Genomic DNA, 13,550 nt, shown 5'->3' on the forward strand with positions numbered 1-13,550 from the left:
GTTATGTTAGGCAGTGAGGCAAGTAGAGGGCGCGCTGGTAAAACAGGAAGTGAAACGCACAATGTTCGTTCAAAGTAAGGAAACTTGACAGCACACTGAGATTTTCCTTTACTTGGGAAGCGAACGTAATGTAACCATGGACCATGGAAAGAGGTAAAAACAGCCTAATCCTTGTGCATTGTCCAATTTCAAGCTGCAGCTGTTCTAAATTCAGCGAGTGACGTGTGTCAGGTTGAACCTTCACCTTTAATGTTGTTATGATACGTACACGGTTATTTTAAAGAAACAATAGTCATAAAGTGTCAAGTTAAAGACTAAAATAACTTGTGATCTTGTAATGTGACCTTACTTGTAACTAAAGCTACATCAGTTTAAGTCAGCAGAGAACTAGCAGTGACTTGGCGTAGGCTAACTTACTGACGTGTATTTGGAGGGCTAATCTGTAACTCATGTTTTCTTTTTTCTTTTCTTTTTTTAAAGTACGTGTCCAAAGGGATTCTCTGATAGCACGATTCACGTGGATGTGAAGGTAAAATAACACCAGTCGGTAGTGGGACTGCTCATGACAGAGTGTTGTTAGCCTATTTTCAGTATTTATGTAACTGTTAAAACAGATCTGGCCCCTGATGAGTAAATGATCTGTTTGTACAGATCATCTGTCATTTAAAAATAAACACATGTTAGCCGTAGTTGTGCTCATTAAGGTGTCTGTCCAGCAGTTTTGTTCCATTGCTTGTATGGTCAGTTTCCAATGCAGCCTCAGAGTCAGACAGTATCAGAATCACAATTTGTATTGACATTATAGCAATGAAACATTAAACAGGGAAATTGAGGTGCAATTACCTCAGTGCAAAAGAAGAATAGAAATTAGTGTATATATACCTATCTATCTATATATCCATGTGTGTGTGTGTGTGTGTGTGTGTGTGTGTGTGTGTGTGTGTGTATATATATATATATATATATATATATATATATATATATATATATATATAAACATTTTTTTTTTTAAATATATACACACACACACACACACACACACACACACACACACACACACACAATCGTTTCCATATTGTGCTTCTTCCCGTTTGCTGGTGTTAGCTTAAATACCAAGGGTAACTACAATTGTAAACATGTAAACATGAGATCATGCTGTAACAATGTAAACATTGTATATGTAAGTTGTATTGAATCTGGTTGTCCGTAATTTAGCAGTCTTCAGCATGTTGATGGCTGAGGGATAAAAGCTTAACAGACTAAGCTCCTTAGTCTATTATGTCTTTATGGCTCTGAAACGTCTGCCTGAAGGTAGATGTTCAAACAGTGCATCATCATGGTGAGATGGGTCCCAAAGGATTTTATTTATGTTGCTGAGACAACGGGCGCAAACAAACTGTTTATTTATAAATAAATAGTCTGCTTCATAATGAGGAGCTACTGTTACCAAGATTTCTTTTGTCAAAAAAGGATTATTATGGCAAGAGGCTGAAGAAAACCTCAGACCTAAAGACCAATGCCTGTGTGGCTCCAGTCCAGCCCACCCCTGACTTCATTCGCCAGGCACTGAAGAAAGTACACCCTGAAATCACTGCTAGGTTAGTGGGTTGCTGACCTCTCTGTTCTTCTAGTCACACTTCAAAATCAGTGAACCTGATATGTTTTTGTCTCCCACAGGTACTATGGCTGTGGTTTGGTTGTGCCAGAATGCTTAGAGGGCTGCAGGATACTAGATTTGGGCAGTGGAAGTGGGAGGGACTGCTATATGTTGAGTCAGCTTGTGGGTGAGAAGGGACATGTCACTGGTATTGACATGACTGATGGCCAGGTATTGAACATCCGTATCGCTGCATTGGCCTTATGATTAATCGGTGCATCCTAGCTGATGGTTAAATGATACTGAATTGAACTCAGAATATCTCCAAAACTCTATTTAAGGCTGTTAAAATCTTCTAAGTGAAGATTTTTCAACTTCTTAATTTGTAAAGACAAAACTCTGTTCTGTATGCATGCATGCCTTAAATACAACCAAAAAGTTTTGGACTTATTGAGTGATACTGATAAATTCTGATAAATACCTTTTTTTTTTTTCCTTTTTAAATTCCAGCTCGAGTTGGCCAGGACCTATGTGGACCATCATATGAAAGAGTTTGGCTACAAGAAGCCAAATATAAATTTTGTCCAAGGCTACATCGAAGCCTTGACCGAGGCAGGTCTGGAAAATGACTCGTTTGATGTAATTATGTAAGGTGTCTTACTAATCCTTTTTTGTGTGCAGTTTAACAATATATAATCATAGAATAACAGTTTTGAACATCTTCTGCTTTTGCTTAGCTCCAACTGTGTGGTGAATCTTTCTCCAGACAAGAGGCTGGTACTGACTGAAGCTTACAAAGTACTTAAGGTACGCTGCTTCTCATTTTTTAAATATTGTTATTAAATCTTCAATCATAAAACTATGAGAGCAAAGCTAAGCAAATATTTACACATTTACATACACTTTCTCATTTTTCCTCATTAGGATGGTGGTGAGCTGTACTTCAGTGACATTTACAGCAATGGAAGACTAACAGAGGAAATTAAAAATCACAAAGTGTTATGGGGTGCGTCTAATTAATATTCTACTGCCATAAATTGACAAGCACCCACCAGAATATCAAAGTCTGTTTTATCTTTGCAGGTGAGTGCCTTGCTGGAGCACTCTGCTGGAAGGATCTCCTACAATTGGCTGAAAAAGTGGGCTTCAGCCCCCCACGGCTGGTTACGGCCAGTGTCATCACTGTTGACAACAAGGAACTGCAGGACATTCTTGGTTTGACAGCTTTTTTACTTGCTTGACTTTTGCATTATTTGCTTGATACAGAATTACACTCAACAGCCACTTTGTTAGGTACATCTGTTCAGCTGCTTTTTAATGCAAATATCTAGTCAGTAAATCACATGACTGCAGCTCGGTGCGCATAGGCATGTCGACATGGTCATGATGACCTGCTGAAGTTCAGACCGAGCATCAGAATGGGGGGGGGGGGTGATTTAGGTAACTTTGAATGTGGCGTGGTTGTTAGTGCCAGATAAGCTGGTATGATTATTTCAGAAATTGATGATCTACTGGGATTTTCCCACACAGCCATCTTTGGAGTTTACAGAGCTCTGGAAAAGAGTAAATATCCAGTGACATTCATGTCAGTTGTACATACAGGCACAATCGACATGAATGATGCTATCAGAGAATCCTTTTGCACAAGTTCTTAAAGAAGAACATTTTATAGATTAACCCTACAAATAAACATTACTAAGTTAGCTTGCACTATTATGTCACTGCTGGTTTTCTCCTAACCTATATTTATGTAGCTACAGTTACAACTAATGTAACATTACAAGATTCCAAGTTATTTTACATTTTGAGAGCTGCTAACCTTCTTGCATGACCTGAAATTTATTAATTTTTTTAATTTCAATCTTGTGTGTTTAATACAGGTGACTTCAAGTTTGTTTCTGCCACATACCGCTTGTTTAAGGTCCCCAAGGGGAACACCAAGAACTGCAAAGTCATATATAATGGTGGCATTACAGGGGCAGAGGATAGTTTCCAGTTTGACTGTCAGTACACCTTCATGGTCTGTATATTCTGAATTAGAATATACATCAGCCTTCTACTCGCTTAAACTGTGCAAATGATTTCAGATTTGGATGTATTTTGTAGGCCAATGAAGTTGTGGAGGTGGATGGAGAGGTGGCCAACATACTGACACATTCCAGATTTGCAGAGGACTTTACTTTCCAGCCACTGGGGGGCCCCACTGGGCCCTGTGGAGTCAAACCTAAGGTCAGTGTTGTGTTTAAATTCTTGGATGTCTCTTTTACACATTAGGGGTCAGTATGTTTCTGGTATCAATTTGTGTGACACGCCCAGAGGGCAGAGCGCCTCTGTCAAACTGCGCTCACAAACACACATGCATGTGCTTCTGCATGCTGTACATTCTTGGACATTCACGTACCGCTCAAACATACATACACACATGCACAAGCACAAGGTCAAGCAGCTGTCTTGGACTCATAACCAGACTGTGGAGTCATGCTGGGGAACCTTGAACAAGAAGGAATGTTCTACACTCAGCTAATAGAATACCATTTCATCAGGGCTTGCAATCATTTTATGCACATACACCTCTAACAGCACCGCTTTAAAATTTTTTAAAAATGAGTTCTCTACCTTGTTAACCGCTCATTAAAGATTTTTTTTTCTCTTCTGATATGAGAAATAGAAGTAAATTAAAATGGTAAAGGCTTATCAAAATCCACCTCATTATTAACAGTTTGGACAGTGTGAAGTCTCGTCTGGAAGAGTTTTCTGTAATCACTACAGCAGTGTGCTGATAATAGTAATAAAAAAGCCTTTGGTCTTATTCATGGAAAGAACAGCTGCTTTGAAATTGTGACTTAATGAACAACCAGTAACTGTTAAAGGAAGCACAGGGCCATAACAAGACTCTGTGTAGAGGAGCCGGTGTTCTGTTATAATGTACCGTAATAGTACCTGGATTCACTTCTTCAATTTTGTGACCTTGCTTACAGTGATTTGGGATGAAACACAAATGTTACATGATACATTCTTGTAACTGGGTGCTTGTTCTTTTAATGCTTCTGCTTGGCTGAATTATTCATACAGGCTGGCATTGAGGACCCTTTTGAGCTGGCCCTGAAGTTGGGTGTGCAAGGCCCTGCATCAGCCACTGGGGGATGCTGCAGCACACAGTCTGCTGGCTGCTGCAAATGATGGTGGGAAGAGCACAAAGAAACAGGCTCAGCTTCCTGCCTACCAATAATGTCTACATGTTTGGTGAACTTCCATGAGTATTAATTAATTCATTTTAATTAAACATAATCATGTTCCTCATATATGACCTCACAACTTCATTACATCGATAAACAATAAACACCTTGTGGGTAGATCATAATTTAATAGATACTGGTTGCTCAAACAACTTCACCCACCCAGTGTATAATGGAGACATCTCAGCTGGTCAAGTTTTAGTTTCACTTTGGAACACCCTGCATTGCAATTACACAAAGCCACCATTTGCTTCACATACTGAATGACTATGTGAAGGACTACAAGTGTATGGCCTGCAGAGAAATGAGTTCTGCTGATGACTTTAAAATGTTTTATTGTGTAATCAAAGTGTTTGTATTTGAAGTTGCTTCAAGTGCATATGAGCCAATTTAAGGAGCCAGCATATGATTTAGGACCATAAGGAAAAGAAATCTCACATCAAATAATTTTAGTTTGTCTTATCAGAGTGAGGTGGTTGTTAAATTGTACCAACTATTTTTTAAATTAAGGTTAGGGTGGTTTATTTTGCTATAATGTCAAAGAAAATAGTTAAAATTGAAGAGATCTGCTCCCTGCTTCTAGTTTTCAGCGGTACTATCCATTGGTTTTGACTGAACTGTTGTTGAATCAAGGGTGATTAGAAGCCACATAACATTTTTGAAGTCTGACACTGGTCCACAGGCCACATGTTGAGTACCTAGGCTATAAATTATCTTGCGCAAACAAGATAACAATATCACTTTGAGGGATTTAAGGGTTCTGCAAGTGCTCCCAGTTAATATTTTATGAAAGGATTAAATATGGTAACAATTCATTAACATAATTATATTGTATAGATAAAAGGAAAACTTTAGTAAGATAAAATAAAAATGCAACAAATTTAAAACCTTTTAACAACCATGAGCAGTATTAAGAAGAGCAACTTCTTCATTTGTGCCTCATTTTGTCATATGCCTGCTTAGTCTAATTATTTTTTTACCCATAAAACTGACATTGTTTATTCACACAATACTTTTTACTTCCCTTAAAACCTGTGTTTTAGTAAATCGGTGCTTAATTGTTTTGCAGACTGGCTTTAAGATATGCTTCAACAAAAGTGTACAAATTATTTCTCATTATTGTGATGGTTATGTGTTATTTCTGATAAAACACAATAAATATTAATTAATGAAATGACTCTTCTATTTTCATCTTTGCTCCTATGATGTAGTGCATTATTTCTAAAGGTACAAATGCACATTTGTATTTGGGAAAAGCTTTGGTTAAGGGGACCAGTTCAAGACATGGTGGTCAGGATCTCTCACTTTAGTTTCATTTTAAGTTTAAAGGGGGAAAAGATAAATAGTCTAATAAGAGATAATTGTATTAAAGAAATTGTTTTTTGTATTACACATCTCAATGACGTATATGTATATGTGTTTAATGGTTTTGACAACTTTAACCTCTTCAAGTTAGTCAGTCTAAGAACATATTACTGTCCACTGTAATACCTGTCATTAAAATGAGACATGATATAGATAGTGCTTCGGAGTTTCAGCATGCAGTATGATGCAATGCGATAGGAGGAAAACAAATTAACATGTCCCAACCTTTGATAGTCTATATAGATAAAACATGTTGTAGTATTTATTTTAGTTAACCTTTAATCTTTGCACGTGCCTTTTTTAAACATTTAGACCGGGTATTGTGGTTGTCTTTTCTAGCATGATATGTTTTAAGAAGTCACGAGTAAAGTCCTATCTGTCTCCTAACATGAGGTGCACTTGTTTTGGAATTTGATTCGTCAAGGAGGCTGCGGACGCCCCGCCTCCCGGCCAGCGGAACCTCCCGATTGGTCGTCGCCGTCGCCTGTATCGGGGACACCAGGGGAGGCACGAGTTGGCCCGTAAGCCTGCGCTCGCGAGTCATCAGTGTCGGACACATAGTGGGAACGAGCAGGTCCCGATGCACAAGTCACGGCAACCCTGGGCGGAGATGAAGGCGGACTCCGACTGGCTCTGATTTTTAAAAGCCCTTTTCATTCAGGAGGTTGGTTGCCAGTTGTTATCAATATGGCAGAACCGTTATCCCAAGCACCCACCGCTGCAAAAATGGCGTCACTTAACCGGGTCCGAGCTTTGGCGATGATTTTCTTAACTGTCACTGGCTGCTGTGTCACCCCGACAAGTGGCAAGGAAGGGTCCGAGGAGACCGTCATCATAGGGCTCCGACTGGAGGACACGGACGACATTTCCTTCATGGATAAGGGCTACCTGCGGGTGAGTGAGCGCTCTCGGGTAAAATTAAGAGTGTACGGGCAGAACATCAACAACGAGACCTGGTCCAAAATTGCTTTCACGGAACATGAGCGGAGCCGGGTGATTGGGAGCATTGACAGCTCCTCGGGGGATAACCAGAGCCAGGAGGACTCGTCCGGCTTGCACCCCTGTGGTTTTAGGACTTCGGATATAATGATATTGCCCTACATCATCCTGAATCGAAAGACATCCGGTATAGTTGAAATTGAGGTCAAACCTTTGCGAAAGACGGAGAGGAGTAAAACGTATTACCTTTGCATCGCCACCTCGACACCAGCCGTGGCCGGGATGCACGACCCGCGGACGGAGAACACCTGGATCTACCACGATGGGGATGACACCAAAGTGATAGTGGTGGAGGAGAAAAAGTTTCTGCTGCCTTTCTGGCTCCAGGTCATCTTCATCTCCATGTTGCTTTGCCTGTCCGGTATGTTCAGCGGGCTGAACCTGGGGCTCATGGCTCTGGACCCCATGGAACTCCAGATAGTGCAGAACTGCGGCACGGAAAGGGAGAAGAATTACGCCAAAAAAATAGAGCCGGTCAGGAGCCAAGGGAATTATTTGCTATGCTCTCTTCTGCTCGGGAACGTGTTAGTGAACACCACGCTAACCATCTTGCTGGATGATATCGCCGGTTCGGGCTTGATTGCTGTTGTCATGTCCACCATCGGTATAGTCATTTTTGGGGAAATTGTGCCACAGGCCATCTGCTCCAGGCACGGCCTCGCTGTGGGAGCCAACACCATATTCCTCACCAAGTTCTTCATGCTGCTTACCTTCCCTGCGTCCTACCCAGTCAGTAAGCTGCTGGACTACCTGCTCGGACAGGAGATAGGAACCGTGTACAACAGAGAGAAGCTTCTGGAGATGCTGCGCGTCACGGACCCCTACAACGATCTGGTGAAAGAGGAGCTGAACATCATCCAGGGCGCGCTGGAGCTCAGGACTAAGACTGTAGAGGACGTGATGACGCCGCTGAGGGATTGCTTCATGATTCCTGGGGATGCAACGCTGGACTTCAATACCATGTCCGAGATAATGAAGAGCGGCTACACGCGCATCCCCGTTTTCGAGGGCGAGAGGTCCAATATAGTGGATCTGCTCTTGGTCAAGGACCTGGCCTTCGTGGACCCGGATGATTGCACTCCGCTCAAAACCATCACAAAGTTTTACAGCCACCCGTTGCATTTTGTGTTCAATGACACCAAGCTTGACGCAATGCTGGAGGAGTTTAAAAAAGGTAAGAGAGTTTTGCAACAACCTTTGACACCTGGAATGTGTTAAAGGTTGATGTCTGTTCTAGGCAGGTCTTTCACATGACCACTCTCTTTGTTGGATAAGGCAAGGTAGATACATGAGTAATGTAATCGTTTATGATGCAAGGAGTCACTGAGTGCATGTGGTGTATCTATAGGTCAAATGTCTAAAATCAGATATTGAGCAATAAAAAGAAGGAAGAGGAATTCCTCAATAATTTCTTGTACTGAAGGAAAAAGAGATGAGGGAGGTAGCAGCAAAGGTTCTTTCCCCCTCAGACAACACTGAATCTGCCACAGGTGTAGATGCCACATCTTCACAGGTCACTTCCTGTAAAGTGGAGAAGCAGGTGTCCTTATCATTCTCCATCACTTCCATTAAGTGTTAATGTTCACACTCTCTCTCTCTCCTCCTGCTTTTCCTCCTCATGCCTTGCCCTCCTCCTATTCAACCCTTTTCACACTTTCCCATTCCTTTCATCTCTTGCTCTCTCTCATTTGTAAATGCATTAGGACATGTGGGAATAGTGCAACAGCAGCACTGAGGTTATCAGGTGGGGGCATCTTGTTTGAGAACCTGCTTAAATCCCTGTCTGCCTCTCATGCGCTTGCTTCAGAGTGATGGTGGCGATAACTCTTTTTTTGTCCAATCCTGGAATGCAGTCGTGTGGATAATGAATAACAACCTCTAACACCCTCAAGCCCCCCGTGTGCTGTGTGTATTTGTATGCGCATGGTGTTTGAGAAAGATGTTTACCTCACCCACGGTTTATCTGATGTTTTGCATAGCCAACCCCCTCACTGTTGTTGCTTCTGACTAAGTTATTCCTGGAAAGGGTTTGTAGATTTGGTGCTGGACTGGACTGATGCATATACAGACACACCTGTCAGCAGCTGATTTATGAACTCTTAAAACTAGGGGGAAAAAACATGACTGTTGTGCGCTTATTAGAATATTCGCTTCACTTTAAGAGGATTAATTGGGAGGAAAAACAGAACAAATCAGCGAGCTCCATTACCAGAAATTAGGTGTAGTTCCTCTGCCAAATTAGCATTACATAATATACTATTTGGGGAGGGGGGTGTTTGTTTATTTATTTTCATTACAGCTGACTAGTCACAGACATGCACCAGTTTTCTGAGTCAACAGAGAAAGTTCACCATCCTGTTATTTTATCAGAATACTAAGATCAGCAAATGTTTGCAATTTCTTTTTATTATTACATATCTCTGTTGTGATTGTAGTAGACATCTGATGACTAAGATTTTGTGTGTTACAACCATTTAGTGAATATTTGAATGTTTGTGTTTACTTGTGTTCCTGTGTGTGTGTGTGTGTGTGTGTGTGTGTGTGTGTGTGTGTGTGTGTGTGTGCTACACAATGGCACTGAATCCACAAGTCACTTCATTGATAAGTAATATTGCAGAACATTAACTGGGAACTGTTTTGGTGGAGATATCATCTGAATTTCAGGAGTGGGAACACTCCTACCTTCACGCCCCCTCCGGCCTCAGCCTATAAAAGCCCCCCTCCTCCAATACCTGCTGTTCTCATTTTCACGCCCCACCCTTCCCCCTCATTTTTCCCTCTCTTCTCCTCTTCTCCTCTCTTCCTTTCCTTCATTCAGTTCTCGTTAGTACATGGGGATCTGCCCGGCCCGAGAGCCGTCGCCAGTCCCCTTCGAGGCCTTCCCCAAACCGCAGCACCAGTCACACTTCCTCATCCCTCATCGCCCATCGTTACCGAGGATGTGGTCCCTGCTAGTGAAAAGAAAATAATTGGGTTGTTGATTCATTAGTCACCATATTTCAGTGACACAGAAACTTGTGTGAAGTTTTTATTTTTGTAAGGTAGCAACATTTTAGAATAAAATAGAATAATCCTTTAATTGTCCCACAAGGGGAAATTTGGTTGTAACAGCAGCCAAAAAGACACATATACAAACAAACAGTACACAGGACACAAAACAGAAACATACACAATTTTTCTTACATATTTACTTTTACATTTTCTTCTTAAGGAAGGAAAATGTGCCTTGCTCTGATGGAGATTTAGTAATTAATAATTACACTCCTGCACAATTTGTTTCGACAAAAAAACAATAAACTAAGACAAACCGTTTTCTACTCTTTTTAATTAGATGCATATTTTTCTATCTATCCACTTTCTTAACTCCTTATCCAGTTCAGGGCCATGCTAGCCTGGAGCTTATCCCAACTGTCATAGGATAAGAGGTGGGGTACAACCTTGACTGGTCACCCATCTATCACAGAGAGAAAAGGACAGCCGCTTATGCTTCCAGGCAATTTAGAATCACTAATTAGCCTAATGAGAATGGAGCGATCCCACACAGGCGCAGGGACAACATCCACATACCAAACAAATAAAGATGCCAGGCAGCTGACAGTCTCAAATCCAGGGCCCTTTTGCTATGAGGCGATATTCATAACCACTGCACCACTGTTCCACTCGTGCTTAGTTTGCTTTAGAGTCATTCCTCAGTTTGTGCACAAGCTGCAGATGTGGTCGGAGTTTAAAACATCTGCATGCACCTCATTAAATATCCCGGGGCATCGGTTCATGTTCCGTCCTCAGCATCCAAACACTTGCTACATACCTAACACTGAGTTTATGTTTAAATAAAAGCTGCTGCCTAAGCAGCCGTGACATACTTTGGTTTGAAATACTTAAAAAGAGACAATTAATAAAATAATGTGAAGTTTTTCTCTGTAGAAGTATTTTGCCCGTTAGCAGAGAGAGTGTCTTGTTGCATAATGATGCTTTAAATAATTCAGCTCCATTCATCTCAGATATGTTTGTAAATGGGTAACCGGGTGTATCTGTTTGCAGTAGTTAGTTGCAATTTGTGAATTCTGTTCACATGCTCCCACTAAAAGACGCATACATTAAGTTTTCGCATCATTACACCTGCATACTTAATCATAAACACTCAGCTCTGGAGGGTATAGCGTCTGTGCTGCTGGCAGTGCACCAGAGGGGAATTCAAGGGAGGCAAGTCATAAGCAACTGCTGTGGGGAGGCCTGCGGGGTCAAAGTTTCCCGTCAATCTGGCTCTGTTCACAGCACACACTCAGTTCAAAGTGCTTTGTATTGTAAGTCATTGTTAATTAATTTGATGCCGCTTGCGGAGCTGCATAGTCGTTTGGAGTCGGTTACAAAAAAAAAAAGAAACAGTCCCAAAACATGCTGCTCACGGTAGAGACTGTGTTAGAGCATCGGATCAGAACTTTTTTCATAAGTTGGTTCCTCTTCACAGTTGTGGATTTGTAAGAGAGGATTTCAGACTGTGCAGCATTACATAATTCACCGTGATGCTGATTCTACTCTTTGTTAAGGTTTAAAAAGATTCTCAGAAGTGCTCATTTTACTTGAAATATAGAGAAGCCACCATAATCAACGTGCCCCTGCTTATGTTTTACCCAGCTCCATCGAGGTCCTAGGTCAAGGGTTACAGTGAGATTCATACAGGAGGTGTTTAATGCAGGCAGACACACTTCTGGAAACTTCTGACCCTTCATTAATTGCTCTCCATCTGCGACTGCAACAATTACTGTCATCTGGGGGTTTCTTGTCAAGCTGCAGCTTTACCCGTTAATGAGTGGGTCAGTGAGTGCCTTTTGGGACAAAACCAAGTAGCTGGGGCAAAAACAGGAATTTAGCTGCCCTTCTGGCTTCCAGTTATGTGCGATATTCCTGAAAGTGCAAGTTAGTCACCCCTTCACATACAGTGTTCCAAGCTTTTTGAGAGGAGGAATGGATTTACCGTAGGCATGAGAGCTCAAATCAGGTTGCACACATGTTCCTCTACACCACTCTGCTTTCTGATTCTGGGGAAGCCGGGCCACTCGTGCAGCATCAGATGCACGGGCACTTAGAGTCAGTTTATCTTATCTCCTATTTTCAAATCGCGTGTGTGATTGATGCGGTTATTCTCCTGCGTGCTGGTGATAAATATGTTATTTCACGTGCATACTGTTTAGTCATGCCTACAAGCTATTATGCCACATTCTTCTTTCAAAGCACAGCACTCATCTGCAAACCTTTTCTGATGTTAAATGAAAAGTTCATTCCACCGTGGTCTTTTCAATTCAACCACTGTTTCCTAGCCCAGACTGCACTGTATTCTTCACTATTTTAGAGTAAAAGTCCCCAGTGTAAAAGAACCTACATGAGAACTGGCACAACTTGAACTAGTTCCCTAATTGCTGCAATATAGGCCAATCTATGCTTAATTCAGATTCAGCAGCCTTGCAGGCTCTTTGCTTAGGACTTTGTCTTAAAGTGAAACTCATTTTTTCTCTTTTGGGCCTTGTTGAAATACTGACAGCAGTTTGTGTGTGTTGCGTTTTTTTAATGTTTTTATTCTTTCTGGGGGTTTGTGTGGAGCATGTCATAGCAAATGTCTAAAAAGCGTGATGGATTGTTTGCCTGGTAACCCTCGGTTTTTAACGCTGCATCAAGTGTTGGGATTAAATGACATCATGTTGGTAAGAACACTTAATGTTTCCTGATGAGGGACACCCCTTTGAACTCAGCGTGACTTCTTCTGCCAGCCGCTCACTTTATCAGAACTAATTACCTCGAATCAAAGGTTGTCTGCATTTCACTATACTTGGTATTACAGAAGACGGCATCGGCTGCAGATTTTCTCTCGAGTGGAATGTAATATCATTTAAAAAAAACCCAACACTCTGCATTTATTTATTATTTAAACACTTATCTTTTTATAATCATATCACTTGTGATTTCTGCTTATTTGTTCAGGCACCTGTCTGCATGGTTTATAAGAACAAAAATGATTCACTTGTAAACATATTCCTCTGTTTCTGCAGCCCTTTTAGGAGGTCTTTGAGAAAGAAGCCAGAAAACCTCTGTTGTAGTAACCTGTTGTTTGGTAACTTCTTGTCTGTGACTCAGTTTAAAGGCCCACACAAGTTGTTAATGCGTGTTTTAGCCCGTTTACTAAAAGCGATGAATAACTCACTGCCGCCAGATTTTCTGGCTCTGGGCGTAGTTTTGGAGAAGCCTGTTGAAAGCGCATTATGTAATCCGTCACGATGAAATTTTCATTGCTTTTCTTTGTATTAAGACAACACCTGACAAAGGATTTTTCTAGTTCACTAGTTGCCGTTAATTCATGC

At 41.3% G+C, this 13,550-nt stretch overlaps 2 protein-coding genes across 3 annotated transcripts in view; both read left to right on the forward strand.

Moving 5' to 3' along the window:
- The first annotated feature begins 20 nt into the window (after window positions 1–20).
- Window positions 21–5,998, forward strand: as3mt (arsenite methyltransferase). The gene is made up of 11 exons (XM_086296674.1): window positions 21–153; window positions 481–529; window positions 1,471–1,598; window positions 1,678–1,828; window positions 2,108–2,244; window positions 2,335–2,404; window positions 2,522–2,603; window positions 2,681–2,812; window positions 3,478–3,617; window positions 3,704–3,826; window positions 4,670–5,998. The coding sequence occupies exons 1-11, from the start codon at window positions 137–139 to the stop codon at window positions 4,775–4,777; spliced, it is 1,137 nt and encodes a 378-aa protein (XP_086152800.1). The 5' UTR covers window positions 21–136; the 3' UTR covers window positions 4,778–5,998.
- Window positions 5,999–6,712: 714 nt separating this feature from the next.
- Window positions 6,713–13,550, forward strand: part of cnnm2b (cyclin and CBS domain divalent metal cation transport mediator 2b) — a 48,890-nt gene continuing 42,052 nt past the window's right edge. For both annotated transcript variants that reach the window (XM_086296675.1, XM_086296676.1), the window contains exon 1: window positions 6,713–8,371. In XM_086296675.1, the coding sequence (XP_086152801.1) occupies window positions 6,886–8,371 (1,486 nt within the window). In that variant the 5' untranslated portion in view covers window positions 6,713–6,885. The remainder of the gene's footprint in view (window positions 8,372–13,550) is intronic.

Source organism: Aulonocara sp. 'chitande type north' Nkhata Bay, linkage group LG6, assembly GCF_057382095.1.
Source record: "Aulonocara sp. 'chitande type north' Nkhata Bay isolate Kocher_YH1m ecotype deep benthic linkage group LG6, A_spYH_male_GT1.1, whole genome shotgun sequence".
NCBI classification, from domain to species: Eukaryota; Metazoa; Chordata; class Actinopteri; order Cichliformes; family Cichlidae; genus Aulonocara; species Aulonocara sp. 'chitande type north' Nkhata Bay.

What these genes read in the sequence shown, in the direction of transcription:
- as3mt (XM_086296674.1), top strand. An exon ending in AAGCTTACAAAGTACTTAAG is followed by an intron (nt 2,405 to 2,521) that starts GTACGCTGCTTC and finishes TTTCCTCATTAG; the next exon opens with GATGGTGGTGAGCTGTACTT. An exon ending in GGAACTGCAGGACATTCTTG is followed by an intron (nt 2,813 to 3,477) that starts GTTTGACAGCTT and finishes TGTTTAATACAG; the next exon opens with GTGACTTCAAGTTTGTTTCT.